Here is a 26,152-nt window from a genome sequence, read left to right as displayed (position 1 = left end):
TTGACCAAAAAAGGACCAAAAAGCACAAAATTCCCGGCTGTTGAAGAACAGGGGATCCCTGAAAGACTCCCAAAACGGGACTGTAAACACAATACGGGAGCTCCGATAAGGCATCATAGCAGCAAAACACCAGAGGAACCAAACACCAACCACTGGTTTACTTTTCTCTTTCTCTAATCCCATATCCTGTCTGCCTACTTTCAAAATATAATAAAATCCAGTAAAATAAAGGCCTCTAGAGCCTATGAATAATCTTTACTTACGGTAGCAGCCATTCGAAATTGCCCTTCCCAGTCAAAACCCAGCAGAATGGCAGCAAAATCCCTTACAACTTCCAGCCACTGGCATATTTTTTTACTCTGACTCCACCCTTTCACTGAATTACAGGGTCTGACCAGGAGATGGCGCTTCTCTTTAGATCTTAGTGTCCACAAATCATGACAGAAAGAATATTTTAGTACAAAGATTGAAGTTTAAAAAGGAATTGTAGGGGACCAGCCAAGGACCATCCAAGGACCATCCAAAGACCATCCAAGTACCAGTCAAGGTTCATCCAAGGACCATCCAAGTACCAGTCAAGGACCATCCAAGGACCAGTCAAGGATCAGCCAAAGACCAGCATTGGAAAAAAATTTCAATCTAGATAATTTTTTCTTCAAATAAATGCATTTATTCTTTGATTAAGGAGATAAAAGAGACATCATGACAATTGAATAAGACAACTTCTACTTAAAATAAGAAAACACAATTGCATTGTCTTATTTCAAGTGCATATTATCTAATTATCTTATTTTAAGTGTAAAAATACTTACTCCATTGGCAATCTAATTTACATATTCAAATTAAGAGTAAATACACTTAATTTACATTTAATTTAGGAAATTTTAATTTTTAATTCAAGTTATTTCTAGTTTCTATTTTCCAGTGAGGCGAGGACCAGCCGATGGCCCATCAAAGAAAGTGGGGAAATTTTAAATGGCTACTACTGTATGTATTGTCACAGTGCCTCCTAGAGATGGCCTGTGTTAAGCCTGGACCTTCTACCCCTGGAAGGATTTACTGAGTCTCACTGAGCAAGGGGAAAACCTCCACATTATCTGGGTCCAACGTATGTCTGCCTGTCCGCTCTCCAACGAGTTCCCTCTTCTCAGGATTAAACCCCCACAAACTGGATCCAAGGATAAACCAAGAGCCCCCCAAAGTCAGTGCCTCTCCAGCAATATTCAAGCCTCAGTCTATTTTCCAATTGTCCCTGAACTGATCACAGTGATCTCCCCTTCAGAGTTTCCAGTTCACCAGTCCACTGAGTTCCAGTATTGTTTCCCCACAGAGTTTCAATCTCCATCAGTGTTTGCAAACCTACAATAAACCTGTTAGACTTTTACCCTTGATCTCTGATTGTTTCTCTGCTTGTGGGTTAGACCTTTAAAGCCCATTATGACCAGTATGGGGAACGTTACTTTGAAAAAGTAATTAGTTATAGTTACAAGTTACTTCTCCCAAAAACTGAGTTACTAACGGAGTTACTCCACAATAAAAGTAACTAGTTACTAGTAAAAGTAACTATTACGTTACTTTTGCGTTTCTCGCCTCCGTAACCCTCACCACCCGGCCCCCACCTTCTCGCCGTGTGTTTCCAAAGCCAGCTGAATAGAGCGAACCACAAAGACAAGAACCTGCAGAGAGTTTTGCATTTATTGCAACTCATCGTATATTAACACGTAACACTGGTATTTCCATCAGGAAAAAGCTGTTTTGCTGCAGGAGTCCTCCTCACTCTCCATCTCTCTGTGTGTGCTGTACGTTAACACCCGCCAGCAGAAACACCCACCTACCCAACTGACAGACGGAATCTCACTATACATCAGCTAATCTCATCCTCCCCTCTCTCATGACAAGGCGCGCACGAGTATTATCATGAAAAAAGGTTAACTGTGCGACATGAGTAACGTGCAGTAACGGGGTGTCGGCAATGGTAACTGCGTTATAGTTAAAGTCAAAGTAATTAGTTAGATTACTGGTTACTAAAAAAGGTAACGGTGTTACAACGCCATTTCTCCCATCACTGATTATGACACCAATTGGCTTAAACTATGTTGAGTTTTAGATGTGATTTATCGTTGTGTAGGATTACAAACATATACAGTGTGAATGTGCTGAAACATTATTATCGTTTTCTGAACATAACAATGTTTTCATCAGCATCTCACCCGGTCTCCATAAGGTCCCATATCCAGGTCTCAGGGAAGAAAGTACGAACTGTTTCTATTGCATCAGGTACCATATCAGCGTCTGCTAAACTATAAGCAACTTGTGGAGTCATTAAATTGCGTTCCATCACTGCAAGTTTACAGAATCAAAAAGAAGATGAATCAGATGTGAATTAGTCACACAAATTACATTTATTAAAAGAACCATCTTTGTACTGTCCCGCTCCACAGGTCAAAAGTTACCAGCATACTCATGATGATAAGTTCTTCCCTTAAGTGTGACACAAGTGGGCCATCTTATCATTAGATTTGTTGCTGTTTTCAGTCCTACATTCTGCACAGTTTGGGACAACACAAAAGGTACTTGTAGCAATATTTTAAAAGACCACATATGTTTAATTAATATACTTTGTATTGTATGGTGCTTTAGGCTTCGTACCTGGAAAGCAGAAAAGGCTTCCTCTTCTTGCCTTGGATGTGGTAAAACATATCTCTTTGGTCTCACTTGCAAGCATTCTGTAGAATCTTGGACTTGGTATGGTATATATGATATTTTTTTAACAGGCAGCATGTCAAAGATCTGAAAGACAAAATCTGAAATTGTTCTGTTTCTTTGGTTCCTTACAAGTCAGAAAAATGAATTCAATGACTTTTCTTTTATCTCACAACAAAGAAGGTCTGTGTGTGGACTAATAAAGGTTGCAAGCTGGTACCTTTTCTTTATCCAGAGTCTTCCCGGGTTCCTTGATGAGGACACTCTGATCGACGGCACTGATACCACACAGGGAGTCAGGCTGAGCCATTAGTCGCAATTTGATCTCCTCTCCAGGAACAGCTGGAGATGGAGACAACTCCAACGACACCTGAGCCACATCATTTACACATAACTTTATTTACTAATTAGATAATTGATAATCAATCCCTTAAAGATATTGAATTAATTTATTGCTTCCTCGGCAGTGGATCAACCAAAACAATTGACTTTAAAGGAAAAGTCGCTCATATTCAGAATTTAAACTTCTGAAAGTTCTTTAAATATGAAATGATTCCATCCTGTTCAATAAATGATCAGTGTTTTTAATTCAGAGTAATTTTCATGTGAATGTGCTTTACTGGAGGCATCCATGTTTGTCAAAGAACACTACTGCCACCTACTGGTTAGTGACGTCACGGTGCGGTATCGGCTGTTGATCAAGTCCCAGTGCTGTATCTGGTGTTTGTCACAACGCGCTATTATCCAAGTCATCTTGAAAACATTCTTCTTCCAAATGTTGGCTACATATTACGGGTTTTTTCTCTGGCCAGAAGTTCGATGGCAAATCCTCCCTCTTCAAGTTGGCGATCCAACGACCAACCCGTCCGTGGAGGATCAGGAATCAGAAAGGTGGAATAACTCTTTTTTTTCACTTTTACCCGATGTATTCCAGCATCCAGCTGCCATGCACGTGGGCATTGTCAGTTTCACTATAGCTCTGGTGAATTACAATGGTGAAGTCCTCTGGAAATCTTCAATAATTGTTGTTGATTGCAGATGTGTCTAGTAGTTCCCATTGATTTACCTTGGAAAGCGGGGAGAATGGCGCTAGGCTTACCGCACCGTGACGTCACTGCTGGAAGATGGCAGGAGGGAGGGGCTACTATATTTGGGCAAAAATGGCCGCTCCCAGACTCAGTGATTGTGGTAAAAATAATTGCTTCTATTTTTTACGGTTGAACGCTAAATTAATTAAAGCACTGCAAACGTATTAGTTTTAGGTATAAATATTAATCCATTGATTATTCCTCGCTGACCAGACTTTTCCTTTAATATCTTCCTTAACTAGATATTATGAGGACTGTGTCAGGATTATAACAGCGTCTTCATCTGTGTGTCCTTTCATGTCTGCTGACCTTATTACTAAAGCATTTTTCTGTGGAGAACTCAGCACTGGCAGCAATCACATTCTCACTGGGGAGGACAGCGTAAGCCACAACCTGGATCAGTGGAGCCATGTCTGGAGAAATGTTCAGGCTGAAGGACACCTGACCCTCATTCACTGAAAAATCCATCACACTGTTAGACATGCTATATCAAGGAAAACAAAGACCTTAAAATTCCTATACTGATCCATTAATTCAGTGAATTGAAAAAGAATCAGAAAAATGCAGAAAGAAACTTTAATAAATGTGTCACTTTGGTTTTTATATACCTGGTTTATCTTCAATTTGAACTTGTTTTTGTCCTCCACTGCCAATAGTTCCTCCGTATAAGACCTGTGAATTTATGGAAAAAATAACACATTTCAATTCTTTATGCACTTTAAACAAAACTGGGCATGTACAAGTATAAATGTTTGAAAGTTTTTGGTAAAACTTAGGATCTGTCTTGAAAACAGGGCATTAAAATCCATGGATATTCAAAAAAAAAAAAAAAGACAACTTTGATGAAGACTGCTGTGGAACCAACTACAAGTTTTAGTCCTTGAGGCAGACACCCTGTCTACTTGTAAGGCTAGGCTTAAAACTTTCCTTTTTGATAAAGCTTCTAGTTAGAGTGGCTCAGGTTATCCTGATCTATCTCTATAGTTCTGCTGCTATAGGCTTAGACTGCTGGAGGACATAGGGACCCCTTTTTCATCATTCTGCTTCATTCTATCTCTATTCTCCCACTCTGCAGAATCTGTTAGTTCAATCTCTAACGTTCTGCTCTCTCTGCTTTTTCTCATAGTAGCTTCATCTGGTCTGTTCCTGTTTGGCTGTGACTCCATCCTGGAGAGAAATATCAGCTGTGCTGCTGCCATCAACACCTTTGTTTCTAGATGTTGGAGCTTGGGCTGTTTTCCAGTGTAGTCCTGTTTCTCTGACTGTGACTAACTGGATGTGCTCTCTTCATCCTCTGACATGGGAGCTGGCTCGGAGCTCGTCTGCCTGGCTGTGTGTTTCCTGGACAGGGGCCGCCTGTGGAGCTGGTTGACAGTTGCCTTTTGTATCTATGCTTCTTTTTCTATGTCTGCTTCTGTCTCCTTGAACCCCAGTGGGCCTCAGCAGATGGCCGCTCACACTGAGCCTGGTTCTGCTGGAGGTTTCTTCCTGTTCAAAGGGAGTTTTTCCTCTCCACTGTCGCTACAAGCATGCTTAGTGTGAGGGATTGCTGAAGAGTCAATGAGTCGATGCAATCAGCTGGTTTTCCTTAGATAGAAAACTTTGAATCAATCTGACTGGATGATCTGGTGAACTGGAAAGTGACCTGAGATGATATGATGTGAATTGGAGCTATAGAAATAAACTGAATAGAACTGATAAAGAGCATTAGCATTTAATTGGATTAAGTTTAGGTTCAGTCTTTCACCTGTCTATTTACTGAGATATGTGACACCAGAGTAAAGTTGGAACTAATTTATCATAATTGATGCATTTGGAAATTTAAACATCTGCATTCAGTTTTTAACATCTTTTTTATCTTTATCTCCTACATCTTGCTCATCCAGTGGTAAAAATACAATAAATTCTTACATACAATAAAGCTTCAGCTCTTATAGTTTAATGCAAATAAATCGCTGTCTTGGTTTAACTTTGCTTAAGTCTGAATGCAGGCTTTCTTCTGCCAAGTCTTCTAAGCTTTGACATGCGGCTGTTCATCCGAGTTCATTTAAAACTATCATCACAGCCCCAGCCCCAGTACTGGAGAGTGGAGGACCTCACCTGTTTAGCCAGGCCAACAATTCCCTAACGACCCCCCTTTCAGAGACATAGACAGGTATGGGGCATTGCAGGCTAACAAAGAAGCCAAACGACCCCCATTCCAAAGGGGGGGACCCGTTCATCTGTTTCTATTTGCATGTTTTTTAAACTAAAACCAGGCTTTGTTGGGCTGCTGGATAAAACCTGGAACTAAACGCTATTTCTGACATTTTGAATTGAAAAATCTTCCTGGATGTGTCATGGTCCTGGTCTGATTGTTCCTGTTATCCATTTGTTGTCCTCTGCTGCCCTCTTGTGTCCTCCCTTCCTCTGTTTCTCTGTCCTGCCAAGCACCTGCTGCCAATTTCCTCGTCAGCTCTCTCTCTGTCTCTGTCCCCTTTAAAAGCCCTCCCTGTTCAGTTCCTGTTTGCTGGATCCTCGTCAAACATCCTGTCTAACTTCTGTCTGTGTACCTCATCTCTCCCTGGCTCCTAGTTTGGATTTACCACTGATGTCTCCTTGGTTCAGGTTTGTTTGCTGTTTACTTTTGGACTCTGATTCCTGCTCCTGGATCTGTGAACTTTAATAAAACCACTTTAATTCACCTCTGCCTACTGGTCTCTGCATTTGGGTCCTCCATACAAACACCGATTCATGACAGAAGGATCCAGCCAAAACATGGACCCAGCAGAGAACCAGGCATGTGAACTCCTCAGCCCTCCCCATATACAGGAATCTGACCTTTGGAGCTTTTTTTATGGGGAGAGGGAAGATTTTTTTTTTGTTCCTGCCACTGCCATCAGCTCCAAGAGCCCCTCGACGGGGGCTCCAAGCCTCCAAGGCCCCTAAGCGGGCGCTCCAGGCCTCCAAGGCACCTCAGTGGGCGCCCCAAGCCTTCAAGGCCCCCTCCATGGTGGTTCCTGTGCCGCAGTGGGCGGTCCCATCTGAACCTGTTCCTGAGCCGCAGTGGGCGGCATCGTCTGAACCTGTTCCTGAGCCGCAGTGGGCGGCCTCGTCTGGTCCTGTTCCTGAGCCGCAGTGGGCGGCCTCGTCTGGTCCTGTTCCTGAGCCGCAGTGGGCGGCATCGTCTGAACCTGTTCCTGAGCCGCAGTGGGCGGCCTCGTCTGGTCCTGTTCCTGAGCCGCAGTGGGCGGTCCCATCTGAACCTGTTCCTGAGCCGCAGTGGGCGGCATCGTCTGAACCTGTTCCTGAGCCGCAGTGGGCGGCCTCGTCTGGTCCTGTTCCTGAGCCGCAGTGGGCGGCCTCGTCTGGTCCTGTTCCTGAGCCGCAGTGGGCGGGCCCATCTGAACCTGTTCCTGAGCCGCAGTGGGCGGTCCCATCTGAACCTGTTCCTGAGCCGCAGTGGGCGGCATCGTCTGATCCTGTTCCTGAGCCGCAGTGGGCGGCATCGTCTGAACCTGTTCCTGAGCCGCAGTGGGCGGCCTCGTCTGGTCCTGTTCCTGAGCCACAGTGGGCGGCCTCGTCTGGTCCTGTTCCTGAGCCGCAGTGGGCGGCCTCGTCTGGTCCTGTTCCTGAGCCGCAGTGGGCGGCCTCGTCTGGTCCTGTTCCTGAGCCGCAGTGGGCGGCCTCGTCTGAACCTGTTCCTGAGCCGCAGTGGGCGGCCTCGTCTGGTCCTGTTCCTGAGCCGCAGTGGGCGGCCTCGTCTGAACCTGTTCCTGAGCCGCAGTGGGCGGCCTCGTCTGGTCCTGTTCCTGAGCCGCAGTGGGCGGCCTCGTCTGGTCCTGTTCCTGAGCCGCAGTGGGCGGCCTCGTCTGGTCCTGTTCCTGAGCCGCAGTGGGCGGCCTCGTCTGGTCCTGTTCCTGAGCCGCAGTGGGCGGGCCCATCTGAACCTGTTCCTGAGCCGCAGTGGGCGGTCCCATCTGAACCTGTTCCTGAGCCGCAGTGGGCGGCCTCGTCTGAACCTGTTCCTGAGCCGCAGTGGGCGGCCTCGTCTGGTCCTGTTCCTGAGCCACAGTGGGCGGGCCCATCTGAACCTGTTCCTGAGCCGCAGTGGGCGGGCCCATCTGAACCTGTTCCTGAGCCGCAGTGGGCGGTCCCATCTGAACCTGTTCCTGAGCCGCAGTGGGCGGCATCGTCTGAACCTGTTCCTGAGCCGCAGTGGGCGGCCTCGTCTGGTCCTGTTCCTGAGCCGCAGTGGGCGGCCTCGTCTGGTCCTGTTCCTGAGCCGCAGTGGGCGGCCTCGTCTGGTCCTGTTCCTGAGCCGCAGTGGGCGGCCTCGTCTGGTCCTGTTCCTGAGCCGCAGTGGGCGGCATCGTCTGGTCCTGTTCCTGAGCCGCAGTGGGCGGCATCGTCTGGTCCTGTTCCTGAGCCGCAGTCGACGGCTCCCTCTGAGCCTGTTGCAGAGCAACCGAAGCGGAGGCGGCGTCCTCCTCGGCGCGTCCTGCTGAGGCAGAGGCGGCATCCTCCTCGGCGCGTCCTGCTGAGGCAGGGGCGGCATCCTCCTCGGCGCGTCCTGCTAAAGCGGGGGCGGCGTCCTCCTCGGCGCATCCTGCTGAAGCGGAGTCCTCCTCGGCGCATCCTGCGGAGGCGGCGTCCTCCTCCTAGTTTCCTGCTGCATTGGAGACGCCGGCCTCCAGAGCGTCTCTCTCTGCTCTGGCCCCACGGCCGGCCTCCAGAGACTTTTTGTTGCCCTCGCTCACCCTGGGTGGGTTGTTTTGATTTTCGGACTCTGTTCTGTTTTTGTGCCTGGTTCCCCCTCCGCCCACCCTGGGTGGGTTGTTTTTAGTTTCTGGACATTTTAGGGCGTCTGGGATCCGCCCTTAGATGGGGGGTACTGTCATGGTCCTGGTCTGATTGTTCCTGTTATCCATTTGTTGTCCTCTGCTGCCCTCTTGTGTCCTCCCTTCCTCTGTTTCTCTGTCCTGCCAAGCACCTGCTGCCAATTTCCTCGTCAGCTCTCTCTCTGTCTCTGTCCCCTTTAAAAGCCCTCCCTGTTCAGTTCCTGTTTGCTGGATCCTCGTCAAACATCCTGCCTAACTTCTGTCTGTGTACCTCATCTCTCCTTGGCTCCTAGTTTGGATTTACCACTGATGTCTCCTTGGTTCAGGTTCGTTTGCTGTTTACTTTTGGACTCTGATTCCTGCTCCTGGATCTGTGAACTTTAATAAAACCACTTTAATTCACCTCTGCCTACTGGTCTCTGCGTTTGGGTCCTCCATACAAACACTGATTCATGACAGGATGGAAGAGAAACGTCTTCAAACTTGGAAACAAAGTCCAGTGTATTTTTTATTCCCTTTTTTTGGAATCACTCTTACCTGGATGACTGAGAATCTTCACCAGCAAAACCTAGATATTAGATAAAGTTAGATATTAAATGTTGGTAACCGGATGAATGACTCACCAGATGAAAGATATCTACAGATCCCTGTGGTTCTTGCACAAAAGTGTAATCAATGGAGATGTCCACTTCTTTATCACATGGAAGGGCGGAGGCAACGCTCTTTATCTTCAAGACGCTGCTTGATTTGGTGTCAGCAGAAGGAGGTAGGGACTGAAGAAAGGTGTGTTCTTGCCAGGGAATGTTAGCTGTTCTATACTCTGGGTACTGCAGTTCTGGTGAGACGTTTATCTGATTATAGAACAAAGTAATATAGAAAGAGACGATGGTCATTAAAATGCAAACAGATCATATTTTATTCACATTTTTTGACACTTCACCCTTTATAGGACACTCAGAGAAATACTTTGAAAATCTAAATTTCAAGCCAATAGTGTTTTTGGAATCCAGGACAGGACCTTATTACCTTTGAAAAAATAAGGATATTGTGATGGCAAAAATTAAGGTCAATGTAATAACAAGAAATGAAAAAATAGAAACAATTTTTTTTTTTTTTTACTGCATGACCTCATGATTAAAACAGGATTTTTATAGATGTAATTAACTTACAGTCAGCCTAGTATCTCCATCAAAAGCGTCTGTGCTGACAGAGAATGTGGCGAAACCGTTGCTGTCAGTCGTGAGGTTCTGAAGTAAACTTGCAGACCATCTACTCCCCCCAAACAAATATAGCGGCATGTGAGGAATGGGCGTATCGTTGTAGTGTACAGCCTTGACCTGTAAGAAATACAATTCTGGAATAAAATAGTGCATTGACTCACAAGATATAAAACACTCACTATTCAAGAGCATTGTGGAAAAATATACCCTAAAAGTTTGTTTTTTACCTTTTGCTGCATTTAAAGCAACTCTGTATATGTTGGAGCCATTGGGCGCTGCTGTACCTTTAATATATTGGGTTAGCTGCACCTAAAGGCTGCTAGCATTAACGCACTTTAGCTCAATGAATTTCCCTCTGTGTTCTGGTAGAAAAACTGTAAACCAACAGATTGAGAAGACAAGGCTTGTGTCATAACGTCACCCCTAATCGCTATATAGTGGTTAAGCTATTTTAAATGAGTGTTTGAGTGTCTAGTGGGTGGAAAAGCTAGTGAACTCAAAATTTCCTACAATGCACATTAAAAATAGTGATCATCCATGGTCTCTAGATGAGCAGATATGTCCTGGAATGCTTTACAAGACCTCTCCTTTCAAAGCATCATGAGAAGTCGTCAAAGAATAAAAAGTCATTAGGAAAGGCATTTCCAGGGAAGGCTTCTAAATATAACTTCTGGATAAATTAGAGGAGAGCAAAGATACATTTAGACGTGGACTGCATCTCCAAACTCCACTACTGCTCAGAAAACTGTTCATAGATCGTACAGTTAGCGCTCTGATGCAGTGATGGGAACTTTCTTCTATCTTTTTCCACCCGAATCCTCAAAATAAAAATAAAACAAAAATTTGATATTTCTATAATTTCATTAATGCAACCAAACCCAATGTATTAATATTGTCATGGAATTTAAACTTAAAGCACCAACTATCATACAGCCAGAGATGGGAAGTAACGAAGTACAAATACTTTGTTACTGTACTCAAGTAGATTTTTCTGATATTTCTACTTTACTTTCCTACTTATTTTAATGGCAACTTTTTACTTCTACTCCTTACATTTTTACACAAATATCTGTACTTTCTACTCCTTACATTTAAAAAAATTGTCTCGTTACTTTAGTTTTGAATCATTTCAATGGAGTTACCGTTATTATTTTTCACGTCATCAATACCAAATTCAATCTAATTGGATGGGAATCTACGTTGCATTTGACGCACCACTACAAGATGAATCGACAGATTCGGCGGTATTCATTGGCGGCAAATCATTGCAGCTTGGTGGCGGTGGCGTTAGCATAGTAGCATGGACGACGGGATGATTGAAAATGAACACAACGGAGATCTAGTCCTATTGGCAGACATCCATTTAAAATGTAGGCGACGGCATGAAAAAAGTGGTTTCTACTTTTACTTTGATACTTTAAGTAAATTTACAAGCCTGTACTTTGTTACTTTTACTTGAGTAAAGAAGTTTAATCAGTACTTCCACTTTTACCAGAGTATTTTTTTAACACAACTATCTGTACTTTTACTCAAGTACGGAAAGTGAGTACTTTGCCATCTCTGCATACAGCAGGGCATGATGTGACATTTAACCATGAAGGCTTATTGAATATATAAGCCCAGGTAATAATTTTTTATAGTAGATTAATACACTTACAGCCCGTGTTGCCATACAAGGCCTATAGAAGACTTTTACGTTTTTGTGGCTCCAGGCAGATTCGTTTTTTTGGTCCAATAGGGCTTTTTGAACAGTTTGGGTTGAATATCTCTGCACTAAGGTAGAGTGCTATCCAAACCAAACTGGCCCTTTGTGTAGAAAGTGGATTTTACATGACGTCTCCCTTTGAAACTGCATTCTCTGTGTTTTAGCTATGGTCCAACGCTTTTTGGGACCTCCTGCAGTAAGTTTCGTCGATCAATCGTTTTCAGAAAGGTTGACACATTTTTCTGCATTGGTGGTTTGAGATTTGTGCCTTAATGTGGTTTAAAAACCTTAGAAAAACTGAGACATGGGGGCTTAGATCTTTTAACTAACTTCATTCTGTCAGTCAGCTTCTATTAATATTATTTCTGGATTCTCAGAAACTGGGTGTTACTGGTAAAATTAGACTTTTCTTCCAAAAGCTGTGTTTATTTACAGAACATTTATAATGCACAAAGCAGGGCAATCACTATTTTAAGTAGAACCACATTGTTTTGAATAAACTTTGTCCCCATCAAAAACAAAAACATTGTTAAAACTGTATCCTGTATTCAATGCAGCCATAGTTGTGCGACATTCAAGTCTAACAAAAACAAGAAAAACAAGAAATCTGTTGGTGAAATAACGTTTTTCCATCACAGTGTTCTTACTTACTTTTCCCTCCAGGTTTGAGCCTTTGTCATAAATCCTGGGGGGGTCAACAAATGCCAGCTTGCCAATAATGTAGGAAATGCTTATTTTCTTCATTTGCGATTGTGAAACACCTGAACATAAAAAAAATATCATGTTTCAATGGTCGTCTGCCTATTTTATATTTAAAAACGCTGCTATAAAGTCAGCTTTAAGTACATTAACAGGACTCACCTGTTCCCTCCTCCTCAGCAGTGACATGAACTTCAAGTTTGTCCTGCAATATCTTTTGGTCTAGTTTGGTGAAACTTGACATTTTAAATTCAGCGATAGCACAGCCATGTTTGTCTGTCTAAAAAGCCAACAAAAAAGAAAGATATATTGAACAGAAATGATAGACTGAGAACTCTCCTTCTTATACTGGGCTCTAAGCTCATTTCTGTCTGACTGTTAGTATATAAATATAATAATTATATAAAATAGTCTGACTGTTATTATCTATGGTGGTGGACCAAATGCTGGTCGGTAACAGCAGACAGTAACAGCTTAGGTCCTTTGGTCAGAGTTGGTTACCTGGGAATCTGTCACAGCAACAGATATTAAAGCAACTTTCTTTAACAAACATTTGATGTTAAGCAGGATAACGTGCTTGATGTGTCTGTTATCAGATCTGAATAAAAGCAACCATTTGGGTAAAGCAGAGGAGGTTTCACACCTCCAGGTTCAGGGGCGGAGCTAGATGGGGGACCAGAGGTGGCCATGGCCCTTCTTAGCCAATCATTTTCCACCTCTGTGGCCACGCCTACCATTTTTTTCGCCCTCTAATACAGACGGTGGCAGCAGTAAACTTATTAAACATTTAAATTTTTCATATAACAATGACTTGACACCTAAAATGCTGTGGTTAATTATACACATCAAAATACTAACATTTAAGTTTATTAATACCGAATTCATAAAATTTAGTTCTTTTCAGAACTAAATTTTGCTTTATTTGGGGTAAAGAGAAAATGATGTGTCTCTGCAAGTCATCTAGGAGTCTTCAGTGAAATTATACATTATTATCTACTTTAATAATAACGTAAAAAATCATTTAATGTAGATATTAGTAAATGTTAATATTAATTTTATGCAGAAGAATTTTTGATAAAAGTAGGTAAGTAAAGACAATGGAAAATAAAATCCAGGTGTACAGGAAATTTGAATGGAAAATACTACATGGAAAGCAATTTATCAAGCTTAAAACTCTCTCTTCTTGGTCAATATTCAACACATTTGAAAGTCAGAAAGGAGAAAGCTGGTGCACATGCAGACATTTTCAAAATGACCAAGGTGTGTAACTCTACCTGCTTGTGGATTGTCTCACATGGAGGAAATATTTGTACGTCTTCAAGAGTTCCGGAAAGCCCTGAGTAATCATAATGACGCCTTGGAAAAGGTCGACAGACCTTGACTGTAACGCTTCCTGGAACAGGCTGTCCGTATGTGTACCTGGTTCATTTAAACAGATCACAGAGTCACCACAGAGAGGAACTGCTGTTCTTCTGGAGATCATTTATGAAAAGCAGCTGTTACTGACCTCAAACATACTTTAGTTTCAAATTCTTCCTGTCCGATGCTGACTTCTTCCTTCACAGTTGTGGTGATATCGAATTTAGGCAAAACTGAGCAGCAAAACATTAAATGTTACCATTAGAAAATAAAGGTAAACATTGTGGTAACATAAAATGTATGTTAATATCCCTGACATACCATACTTCTCCACTTTGAAGGTGTGAGAGTGCTTATCTCCACCCGCTGTCACAGAGATTGTGTAGCTTCCTTCGCGGGCCTCAGAGTTTAGGGGGTAGAAGAGCTGCAGGATTTTGCTGTTAGATGTTTGATTGATCCATTGTCCAATCCTGTTCCTGTAGGAATCCTGTTAACTCAGACAGATGATAATGAGAACAAAGCAGAGATTAACAAACAGGGCCCAGGCTTTGTATATAATCCTGACCCATAGGCAGGAGACCAAGACAAATCTGATTAAAAAGGTTTTATGTTCATACTAGGGTCTGGAGCACTGTGGCATCATGTGATTTAAAAAATGGACAATGTAAGGTGAGATTGGATGTTGGAGGGTTAGACTGATGAGGGAGACTAGAAGCTGACTTCCAGCAAGAGGGATAACTTCTGCCATAAAGAGGTGAATAGAGATCGGTTCTATTCAGTCTGAGGGTAGAGAAGCTCAGGAGACAACAGTTTGCTTAGCATTGGGCCGGCAGGTCCTGCAGATATGAGAGACTTGAAGCAAAATGCAGAGAGGGGCAGTTCTAGTCATGAATCATAGGTTCTGGAAAATACCCTACAGGTATAAAAGTAACACAGAGAAACTTTGAAGGTAATTACAAAGAAAGGCTCTCGGAGAAATGACCCGAATGGACATAGAAACACGTTTCAGGGGCTCAGAAAGGGCTAAATATTATCATGCATACTTTCTGATTACAGTCAGAGGCGTTGTATTGGGGGGACGAGTTAGGACGATTGTAAGGGCCCTTTACTGACGGGGGCCCAAAAGAAGAATAAAAGATGTTTCGTGCTATATTTTTCAAATATAAAAAGAAAATCTAGCAGTAAAATAAATAATCTATCACGGTCTTGGTTGTGTTAAGTTTTCTTTTGAGTATTCAGTTTTACTTTGCTCCATGTTTTCTAGTTTTATTGGTAAGTTTTCTGGATATATTTGAGTTCTTAGGCTTGTCTTTGTTGCCCTCTTGTGTTGGTCTCCTTTTCCCTCGCTCCCTTCTAGAATCCTCTCTTCACACCTGCTCCCAATCAGCTCATTAGTCCAGTCTTTGTTCAGTCTCCCATATAAACTCTACCTGTGCAGTTCCTCAGTGCTGGTTCCTCGTCTTTTCCGCGCTCCTCGTGTTCGTTGTTCCTGATGTCTCCATGGTTCTGGTTTGTTTTACATTTCAATTTTGGATTTTTGGATTCCTGCCTCAGTTACTTGTGAATACTTCATTAAAACTATAAGAGCTCACCTCTGCCTCCTTCCCTCTGCATTTTTCAGCAGTAAACAGTGAAACACAGCTGAATATATGAACCCACCCCCCCGTCAAATTGCGCTAAATTATTTGGCCCTGTAAATAACACAGAGGCCAAACAAATAAGCCAGAAAGCTCATCAACCAGACAAGGCAACAGGACAACGAGGTTAAAATCACCCAAACTCTACTAGATGTTTAGCAGGATATTTACATTAAATAATTGTCTTTGTCCCATAATCATGTAAATAGACGATCCATCAGCAGCCTTGTTTCTTCAACCTTCTTCAACCAAAGCTTAGTTAGATTTCTAGATTGAAGTTGAGGGCCAAATATCAACGTCTTTTATGGGGCCCATGGAAAGACATAAAGCAGGCCCAAGCCATGATGCTGCCACCACCATGTCTGACCATTTAGTTTAGTTTAGTTTAGTTTATTTAGGATCCCCATTAGCTGTAGCAAGCTACAGCTATTCTTCCTGGGGTCCAACAACAAAACATGAAATAAAAAAAATTACAAATGAAATAAAATTATGGTGGGCATGGTGTGTTCAGGGTGATGAGCTGTGTTGCTTTACGCCAAACATAACATTTTGCAATGTTTCTAAAAACGTCTAATTTGGTTTCAGTGCAGGTCGTATGAGTGCAGCGTACGACTGATTGTTGTCCAATGGACACAGCCTCCCTCCTAAGCTGCAGATCTCTGCATTTCATACAGAGCAACATCTTGGCTGCATCTCTGATCAGATTCCCATTGGTCTCATACTCCTTCAATTTAATATTATCTCTGCTTAGTGCTCCGTGGGATGTTTAAAGCTCAGGAAATCTGTTTGGATCCAAATCCAGCTTTAAACTTCTCTACAACATCATCTGCCTAGTTGTTCCTTGTTCTTCATGAAGCTCTCTGTGTTTTAACCCTTTATAGGGAACTCGGTGAAATACTTTGAAAATCCAAATTTCCAGCCAATGTGTTATTGGAATCCAGGACAAGACCTTTTTACCTTTGCAGCATTAAAAAATATGAATATTTTGATGGCAAAAACTAATGTCAATGTAATAACAAGAAATGGCAACTTGCCCCAATATATTAAGAAACATAGCAAAAGTGCTTCTATAAGAAATTCATGAAAGAAACACATTATTTGGGTCCAGATTAACCTTAGAGGCATTAATGCTGATACTGATACTGGCACTGGCATTTTTTTCTATATAAACCTAAATATAATTGTTAACTGGAGCTTTTTACCATTTTTCTTGACTTAAGTTTTTTCCCCCAATGTAATTTCCAGTAGATAATATATTATTAAAGGGCTCATCTAATTGGTCAAATTTCATAAAAAGGTGTACAACCATGTAGCAGTATCTATGCTGACTGGCTGGATATGGATCTTGTGCTTCTAGACCTCAATGAGGGACAAAAGTTTAAAATTTTGTTCCATTTCATGATTGTGTCCCACTTGTTGTTGATTCTTCACAAAGAATTACTACTTTATATCTTTATGTTTTTAACCTAAAAGTGTTGAAAAGTTTGGGGGGGCAAGTATAATTTTGAATGATAAAAGTTTTTATGTGACAGTAAGTGGGATGAAATATGGAATACTTTGAACTTTCTTCAAATGCTTTGCAAAAATGTTCACAAATTTCAGACCTTATATAAAGATTGATTTGGTATGCATATAGAGAGAATCAAGTATAGATGTATTGTTCTCAATCATTGATGTGCTTGGTACATTACAATTACCTTACCATCGTTTTTATATGCTATGGTTTACCTGAGGATTACAATACCCCGCTTAAGTGAAACACGTGGACATCGAGTCATCTTTTTTTGAAAATGAGTGTAAAATAGATGTGCATGAGGTAATATATCAAACAATTGAGGTCTTAATAGGAGATCTGTAGCCAAAACCTTTTAAAACACCTTAGTGCAGCAGTCTTCAACCTTTTCCAGGCCAAGGACCTCAAACTGATGGCGAGATGGAGCGGGACTCCCTAATTATATATATATTGCATGAAATAGTGTTCTATCAAACTGGTCCTATAGTCACTCTATTACAGATGGAGTAATGTAACTAAAGTAATCCCTCCCTGGGATTATTAAAGTATTTCTGATTCCTGGTTGATGGGACAGGTGTTGTGAATGAAACGGTGCCCAGCTTGAAAGAGCTCCTGTGTGTCTCTGAATGTGAGCATTGATGACTGAAAGACATCTTCTGCCTCCATTGATCTGTTTACTACAGTCTGTTGGATTCATGTTAATGTGGATTTAAAGACATTTCAATTAGTTGGAAAAATTGTGAAAAGTCTGATCAACCAAAACTTGCACCCCCATGCAGTACCTCTGTGGACCCCTAGGGGACACCCTGTTGAAGACCTCCGCCCAAGTGATTAACTAGCTACTAAAAATGAGTTACCAACGTTTAAAGAGCTGTTGTAATAATAATAACTCAACTTTATTAATAACACACTGGATAAATTTACTGCTACTTCTTAGCCATCCCCTTGGGGAGCAGCGGGGGGGTTAACCCTTTATAGGCCAATAGTGTTATTGGAATCCAGGACCTTATAGCCTTTGTAACTTTAAAAAAATATTCATGTTTTGATTGCAAAAATTAACAAGAAACGCCAATTTGCCCAAATATATCAAGAAATGTTCAATTAAGGATTTTCGGTTAATTTAGGCGTTAGTAAACTGTTTCAGAGGAGTGATCATAGCGCTCTGCATCAGCAGTGCTGCGTCTGACTACCTGCCAGCTCCCAGATCAGCTTCTCTCATTGGTTGATGTCCAGCAGCTAAAGTTCAATGTTTCCAACTCCAGCAGCTGCTGCTTCTGAATGGCGTTGCGCGTGCGTCTAGATGCTGCGGAACCTTTTCCTGCACCTTGATGCGCATCAACCATTGACTTTGCATGTAAACCAGCTGCTTCTGCTGCTTGCGATCTGCTAATGTGGTCTAGCATTAGCTTTTTGCATCATGGTTTATTGTCCTTTTCAAACATTAAGCTCCTGGTTTTGTTGTTTTCTTTTTGTTCAGATATTTTTGACAGTATTTTACCAGTAGATTTTCATCTTTTTTATGTAATTTTTGCTGGATTTTCACCCAAAGCTTTGTTTTGTTTTAGCTTTACAGTTGGGTTTATTTACTATGAAGCTACCAGTGGTATATGTAGCAAAAACAAACAGGTTAACCTGCTTATGTACTTCAGAGAAAAAAGATTACAGATATTCTTACCTCAATTTCGATAATGTTGTACTGTTGGACAAAAGGGGAAAAGAGAAAACAAGAGTTAAAAAAAATAAAAATGAATCCGATTAACATAGAAGGTTTCATTATCATCATGCAACTTCATGGTTATTTTAATTTTTAATTCTATGGTTTAGAGCAGGGGGCTGCAACCTGCGGCTCCAGAGCCACTTGTGGCTCTCACTAATGGCTTTTAATATTAATATTTAATATAATGTGTAAAAGTCATACTAAGAACTAACTAATGTATTATGACATACACCTGTCTTAGAAGCTTTATTGTTTTTTATAGAGAATATTTGAATTGAATGTTCACAAGAGTGACATGTAAAGGACAAAGAAGTATGTTTTTAGAGCTCTTGTTCTTTTACTTAACTTATAAATTATGTTTCACAATTATTTTAAAAGCTAAAAATACAAATAAACTGCATCTTTTTTAAGATGGCAACACATTTCCTATTGCAGAAACTTCAACAAAAATATTTGGTTGTGTTTATTAAAAGGTCATAGAATATTTTGCGGGTCTAAGCAACTTTTTAAGTCTCGGGGAAAACGGATGTTTAGATATGAAAGGCTGCAGACCTCTGGTTTAGAGGGATGACCTTATCTATTATCCTCAAAACATTATTTAACAAAGAGTTTTAAACACTGGGGGTAGGTTACCAAAATAGATCTATAGATATTTCAATAGAGTGTGTTTACATTACAGTTAAAGTTCAAATAAAACATCTAGACATGTCCTACCTCATCAAATTATGCTTAAAGCCAAAGGTATGAAGATAAGAAGACTCTTGTGGGAGCAGACTGATTTACACAGTTCCTTACAGAAGTTTTTACACCCAATGAATTTTATCACATACTTTGCCTAATTTCAAACACAAACGTCTGTTTAGGTTCTTTTGGGAATATTTTCTTAAAAATAAGGCTTACAAAAAAGATATACAAGTATGCAGTTTAGATCTTCAATCACTTGCTAAAAATTAGACAGCTTATCTCATAATTATGAGATCTTACCTCCTAATAATGAGATCTCATAATTAAGAGATAAGACCTCATAATTACGAGATCCTGTCTATGTATTTGGTTATGATTACTTGAGCCAGTAATGAAGCATCTCTCAGAAAGCTGGTCTTCATGGTTACTTTAAAATATCTGCATCTGTTTCACTGAACGTTCTCTGTGCCGAGGTCTGTCCTGATATGTGTTGGAGCTCCGCTCCTGTTTTTTACTTCATCAACAAAATACGTAGCTATAACCCTGGGATTAATACTTGTGGAATAAGCATGCAGCAATACGACCATAGTCAGAAATCCATCAACAGCTCCATTAATACAGATTCGTATGGTTTTAGTGTTTCATATGAATCGACATGCTGCATGAAGTTGGGACCAGGTCGTTTTAAACGATGCCTAAGCCTCAGCTGTTCTCCATGAGGATCTAGGATTTTGAGAAGGTAGCAAACAGTTCTTTGGGACACCACCAAGCCAGAGGGAATGCATTTCAGATGCGTTAATTTATAACCATAAAATATCCTGTGCTGCTTTAAAGGCTCCTGCAGGAACATTGCAACTTCTAGCGAGTCAGAGTAGAGAGTGCTTTTCGCCTAAACATTTCTAAGGACTTACTGCTTGATTCTGACAAACTAAAACTAATTCCATCCACATTGAGGTAACTCATTATTTCCCAGTGTCACACACCTAAAAGGAAATGAAAGCAGATTAAATCCAATAACCCATGTTTCATGTAGCGTAGCTCAGCAATGACTGTCCTTCCTGATCTCCTAAATATAATATAATATCTTATAATTATGAGATCTTATCTCGTAATTATGGGATAAGCTTAGAGATTCTTTTCTTCTTTGGTGACAGCAATACTCTTCTGTAGTTTTCTGCAAAAAAATTCATGGCACTGCAACTGGTTGGTTGGTGCAGTCAGTGCTGCCTTCAGGAGACTGGGAAATCAGATTATCATCTATAGGATTTTGCTAAGAGCGCTTTGTTTGTATTTCCAATGAAAAAATTTCTCTCAAAGGCGATGGATTTTACTAATGGATACATGATGACCCTCTTTGTTATCACAGTGGTCACATATTTACAAATTTGGCACGGAAGGCCGTTTCTGCAACATGAAGTGTCACAGTGTCAGCATCCGACAGAGTCCGAAGACAGGGCAGGCAAACAGATAAGAATGGGGACAGGCAGGTTCACAGGTCCAGAGGCAGAATTGGTCAGCATCAGGCAATCAGAACACACGGGTATGCTAAAGAGCGCTCACCAGAGGCTTGAATAATATGGTACTGATGGCTGGTCTGAAGGCTGGTTAAATAGAGGCTGAAGCAGGTGGATCAGATGAGCAGTAATAAGGAGTGAGCGGAGATAAGCAGGTCAGTGAAATAAGTAATCAGACAAGAAATCAGTACCAAGATCTTGACAGAACCCCTGAAGCTGAAGCTCAAAATGAATCTCACTCTGGCTGAAAAAAAGCCCGACACTGATCAGGATCAACCTTAAACAATTTAGAGGGCGAAAGACATATCTCCTGACTCGAGATTTCTCTGCCGATGGATCCATGTTAGGACAGATTATTCTCTCAGGCTCAGAACAGTAGGACCCTGCCTGCGAGGCAGACAGACAGTAAAATTTCTCAAAATATTTATTAGAAACAGGACTGCAGTGAACGGTGCTAGCATCTAAGGCAGGAACCTCTGCAGGAGGAGACAGCAGGTTAGTGGCCACCTCTATCTGGCGGAGGATTATAATGAACGTGTGAGTCAGTAACATGGCCTTATAGTTCAGTCCATGCCCAGAGGATGAGGTAGGTTACAGCTGGTCGGCTGCAAACAAGAGAGCACCAGACACTTCTTCCACAGAGATCCGCGAACAGGCAGGAGATGAGAACCGAGCAGACGAAGGAAGGCAGGATGATCCTGAGGACGAAGCCAAAGCCGGTGGCTTTAAAGTCTGAAGAGGTGCCAAAAGGAAATCCAGAACGGTGTCGGGAAACAGTTCCAGGTTTGGTTCGAAGACAGGCAGAAATCCAGGTCCAAGTCCGATGACAGGTAAGGCAAACAGAGCAGAGCGGGGGCAGGCAGGCTCATGGAGTCCAGAGGTAGAAGGGGTCAGGTACCATAGAGAACTCTCAACAAAGGCTTGAGTAATCTGTCACAGATGGCTGGTCTGAAGGCTGGTTAAATAGAGGCTGAAGCAGGTGGATTTGATGAGTGGTAATGAAAACTAGGCGGAGATACGCAGGTGAATGACTGACACGGTGTGTTGACGTATATATATTGCGGTCAATGGTATCACATAAATCAGCGAGTAAACCCGGCTCTGGTCGCTTGCCGAAGCGTTTGACCCGGGTAGACACGCGTTATTGAGCTGTTCCCACTGCCACCAAAAGCCGCCTTGCATCCGCCCTGAGCTTCCCTCTACATAGGAATAACATTTACAACATGTAAGGTGCATTTGTTTAGAATGCACCTTACATTTAACAATAAAACAATGACAAAACTCTAAAAATCGAGTCCCTATTTTTACGTTTATTTTGAGTTTGAGCTGTTTTGCATAGAATAATGTGTGTCTCTACATGGGCAATGCTAGGAGAGACATACTGTAAACTGCCCTATAGGAATAACCTCAGAGGAATTGTCTAAATATCAAGCCACACAGAATGTCATGTTTTGATAAAGTTAAAAACAAAGTATGTGGTTGTAGCATGAAAAAGTTAAAAAGAGCTCAAAGAGTAAAAAATGCAAGGCACTCTGTCCCCCAGTGTATGCTAACAAGAAACCTGCAAAACTGTTCAAATGAACCAGACTCACTTTTCAAAATTTTTAATAGATGATTATTTGTTTAGATTAACTCCTTTGGTTTATTGACTTAACAGCATTGGGTCACGGGATTCTTACATTTTTTAAAAAGATCAATAAAGCCCACTTGGCAGAAACAATATATTACATCCATAGCATTAATCAATAAACTTGTGAGTTTTGCTTGGAGCCGTTGAAGCCCAATCATTGTAGTTTTGGGGGGAAAAAAGAACAACTCACCAGCTGATCAATTGGTCTTAACTTTGTATCCATTGAAACCACTCTGAACTGAACTATGGGAGACGTCAGAGATTATATAAGAGTTTTAGGCAAAAAGTGATTGAACAAAGTATTCATATTTGAAACCATGATTAATGGTTTGTCAAAGAAAACAAACAAACAGATTTCAATTACCTGTCTGTCCAGGGAGGTAGATGGGTTTGTCCGTTTGGATCAGGTGTACTGGTTGGTAGACTTTGATCATGACTTTTCTGACTTCTTTAGAGTTAAACGTGTTTCCTCGTACCTCCACTTCAAGCATGACCACCTTTTCATTTTCCAGTAAAGGGACCTGTAGCAGCAAGAATAAAACATCAAAATCTTGAATTTTAAATTTCAAATAACTGTTTTTTTTATTATGTGATGCAAATAAAGTCTTTCTTGAAAGTTGACCTGAAACTGGATGCATTCGAGAAACTCCTCCCTGGAGGTCCTCTCATAAAGGACTGAATGGTTTTGGTCAGACCTCATAGAGACAGTCATGGTCAGAGTCTCATTGGGATCCATGAGACTTGCACAGAATTTGGTCTCAGTTCCAGCTTCAAGAATAGCAGGAATGGTCACCATGTAATGTCTGCAGACAAAATCACAGTAACAGCTGTAATCTCGATGGTTTAAACCCAATCAACAAAAATATATATTTAAACCATACATTATCATATTTAGAAAAAATTTATTTTAACTTACGGGCTGGCCACTGTTGGACCAACAAACATCCCACATAAGAAGACCCACAAGGTACATGTCCACATCTGGTTCCCTGAACGACCCATGGCTGACTGCACTGATCCTGAGTCAGTAACTATTAAATAGATGCTGATAAGGAAAACTCCTCCCAGATTTACTGTCACTGAGTAAAAAAGGACAGCACATTATGCTCCTGCTGATATCTGGGTAATACATCAATTCTATTCAGTTTATTTCTATAGCTCCAATTCACGTCATCTCAGGTCTCTTTCCAGTTCACCAGATCATCCAGTCAGATTGATTCAAAGTTTTCTATCTAAGGAAAACCAGCTGATTGATCGACATACATGAATGTAAGCATTTTCTACATACAGATGCTTGATCCGGTCATCAGGTCAATAATAATAAAATGCATCAGTTGACCACAAACAAAACTATAAATATAGTTTCCATTTTTTTATTTAGCAAGTCAGATACAAGATGATTAAAGAAGTTTCAACAAAACCTGAATTCTATACTTTCGAATAGAAAACAGGGAAGTTGAACCCAGAGTTCAGTCAGAGCCAATCTTCTGCTGCTGTCTGTTTATTCTTTGAAATTGCAAAGGTCAGTGTGACGAAGACTTTGCCCACAGATCAATCAAAAAGAAAAATAAAGTTGTTTACTCTTCATACAAGGCGTTTTAAAGGCTCCTTTTTGAAATAGATTTGAAATATTTTCAAATGTTCATAAGGTAATAAAATGTCTTACATGCAGAGGTGTCCAAAGTATTCATGTTTATTACTCCAGTAGAAGTATAAATCCTGCTGTTTAAAAACACTTTTGTAGAAGTTAGAGGATCAACTTCAGCTTTTTACTCCAGTAAAAATGTAAAAGTACCATTTTTAAAACTACTTAAAGTATAAAAGTAAAAGTAGTGCAGGAAAAACTGTTCAGGCCAGAAGCTTTACTGCTCTACCCTATTAAAGGAACATTCTTCTACCATTCTGGATGATAACTTCCTTAGACTTCATTTTCTTAGTTTCATAACTAATGGTAACAGTGTCAAATTTAACTTGGCATCATTTTGAAAAAGTCATGTATTTTGGTATGTGGTGAACAAGTTGGTGCAGCACCCAGTCCAACCACAAAGAAATGAATTATCTGGATGAAACACAAAAATATCCATGGAGGTATTGTTTCTAAGATAGCTTACACAAAGGAGGAAACATGTTTAAGCATTTCCAGAATTTATTCAAGTTATGTTTAACTAAATCATTGATAGAAGCATAAATTGCAGAGGAAGATCTCAGCTTCCATCAGACCCATTCAGATGCAAACCCACTGAAAAGGCCGAGAGATTCTGGCCACATTCCTGTTTTATCTAAGCGTATCTCTCCCAGCATGTTGGTCCCTGCCAGGGCTGCCCATTATCAATGGTTCTGTTTATTACATTTATCGACAGAATTTCTAGGCACAGCCAGGGACCGGTAGCCTGACGTAGTCCTACTCAATTCTAGTCAGAATATGACTCTGATACTGCTCTATAGAGCTGTGATTATGGGGCGTGTTTCGAACGAACCAGGAAAAAAAAATGCCTCTGCACTCAATTGGATAGACCTACAACCAATAAGAGCAACGGAGTGCGTGACGTATGTTAAGCGAGGCATAGCTGTTGTCAACAAAAATCAAAGCGTGCAGTTGCACGCCTAGAATAAGAAGATGAGACTTGATCGGGTTTCTCTGTTCCTCTTTTAAAATTAATTTGCTGTCGATATCTTCTAGAACAGACCTAATAACAGAATCTACTCACCTCAACTCTCCGGCGGCAGCCATTGTTGTTGTCACCCAAGAGCGCTTTGGTCACGTGGTTGATTACGTTACTGTTGATCATCTGTCCATCATCGTATAAAGCCCGCCCTGACAATTTGATTGGATCGCCAGAGAGTGGGCGATCATAATGTACTCGCGCTACTATGGAGCAATGCCAGACCGAACTTCCCGACCTCAAACTTTGTGGGCGGGACTAAGTTCGGAATGGCACCCAGGCTAAGGGACCGGAGGGTGACCAGTTTGGGAATTTCAGGATATCATCTCTGCTGTTTGCAGATGATGTTGTCCTGTTGGCCTCATCAAACCAGGACCTTCGGCATGCACTGGGGCGGTTTGCTTCCGAGTCTGGGGCAGTCGGTATGAGCATCAGCACCTCCAAATCCGAGGCCATGGTTCTCCACTGGAGAAAGGTGGACTCCCCTCTTCAGGTTGGTGGAGAGCCCTTGTCTCAAGTGGAGAAGTTCAAATATTTCGGGGTCTTGTTTACAAGTGAGACAGATAGGTGCGGCGTCGGCAGTGATGCGGTCGCTGTATCGGACTGTCGTGCTGAAGAGGGAGCTCAGTCGGGGGGCAAAATTTACAGATCAATCTACGTTCCCACCCTCACCTATGGTCATAAGATCTGGGTAATGACCGAAAGGACAAGATCACAAATACAAGCGGCTGGAATGAGTTTCCATCACAGGGTGGCTGGGCGCACCCTTCTAGATCGGGTGAGGAGCTTGGGGTAGAGTCGCTGCCCCTCCACGTCAAAAGGAGCCAGCTGAGGAGGCTTTGGCATCTGTTCCTTGTCGCCTCCCTCGGGAGGTGTTCCAGGCATGTCCCATTAGGGGGAGGCCTGGTGAAAGGACCAGGACACGCTGGAGGGACGATGTCTCTGAGCTGGCCTGGTGTCGGCTCAGGGAGCAGCTGGAGGAGGTGTGTGTTGATCAGGAAGTCTGGGCATCTCTGCTTAGACTGCTGCCTCCACGACCCGGTCCCTATTAAAGATAAAGAAAATGGATGAAAAAGCCCCCGGCCCTTCTAAAAGTATTTCCACTGAGTGCCCTATAAAGGGTTAAGCCATTAATAAGTTCAGCTAAACTTGGATTTTCTGTCTCTAAAGGACAAAATCGCTTTGCTCTCTTACACTGAG

General features: G+C 41.8%; 1 protein-coding gene across 2 annotated transcripts in view; it reads right to left on the bottom strand.

Moving 5' to 3' along the window:
• LOC119775456 (alpha-2-macroglobulin-like) overlaps positions 1 to 23,337 on the bottom strand; it is a 44,666-nt gene extending 21,329 nt beyond the window's left edge. The window contains exons 1-18 of one of the 2 annotated variants that reach the window (XM_038273447.1): positions 23,206 to 23,337; positions 22,912 to 23,092; positions 22,654 to 22,810; positions 22,480 to 22,532; positions 18,420 to 18,440; positions 13,916 to 14,081; positions 13,743 to 13,827; positions 13,510 to 13,654; positions 12,398 to 12,515; positions 12,188 to 12,297; positions 9,781 to 9,948; positions 9,235 to 9,462; positions 4,400 to 4,463; positions 4,101 to 4,246; positions 2,924 to 3,073; positions 2,650 to 2,790; positions 2,454 to 2,544; positions 2,211 to 2,346 (exon numbers count right to left, since the gene is read on the bottom strand). In XM_038273447.1, coding sequence (XP_038129375.1) covers positions 2,211 to 2,346; positions 2,454 to 2,544; positions 2,650 to 2,790; positions 2,924 to 3,073; positions 4,101 to 4,246; positions 4,400 to 4,463; positions 9,235 to 9,462; positions 9,781 to 9,948; positions 12,188 to 12,297; positions 12,398 to 12,515; positions 13,510 to 13,654; positions 13,743 to 13,827; positions 13,916 to 14,081; positions 18,420 to 18,440; positions 22,480 to 22,532; positions 22,654 to 22,810; positions 22,912 to 23,092; positions 23,206 to 23,291 — 2,246 coding nt within the window. In that variant the 5' untranslated portion in view covers positions 23,292 to 23,337. The remainder of the gene's footprint in view (positions 1 to 2,210; positions 2,347 to 2,453; positions 2,545 to 2,649; positions 2,791 to 2,923; positions 3,074 to 4,100; positions 4,247 to 4,399; positions 4,464 to 9,234; positions 9,463 to 9,780; positions 9,949 to 12,187; positions 12,298 to 12,397; positions 12,516 to 13,509; positions 13,655 to 13,742; positions 13,828 to 13,915; positions 14,082 to 18,419; positions 18,441 to 22,479; positions 22,533 to 22,653; positions 22,811 to 22,911; positions 23,093 to 23,205) is intronic. The other variant, XM_038273448.1, reaches the window with a different exon arrangement.
• Between the last annotated feature and the right edge of the window lie 2,815 nt (positions 23,338 to 26,152).

This window comes from Cyprinodon tularosa, unplaced genomic scaffold (assembly GCF_016077235.1).
Source record: "Cyprinodon tularosa strain WSP-4 unplaced genomic scaffold, ASM1607723v1 ctg871, whole genome shotgun sequence".
Taxonomy (NCBI): Eukaryota; Metazoa; Chordata; class Actinopteri; order Cyprinodontiformes; family Cyprinodontidae; genus Cyprinodon; species Cyprinodon tularosa.
Note: the sequence above shows the minus strand (reverse complement) of the source record. Positions and strands in the feature narration are given on the sequence as shown.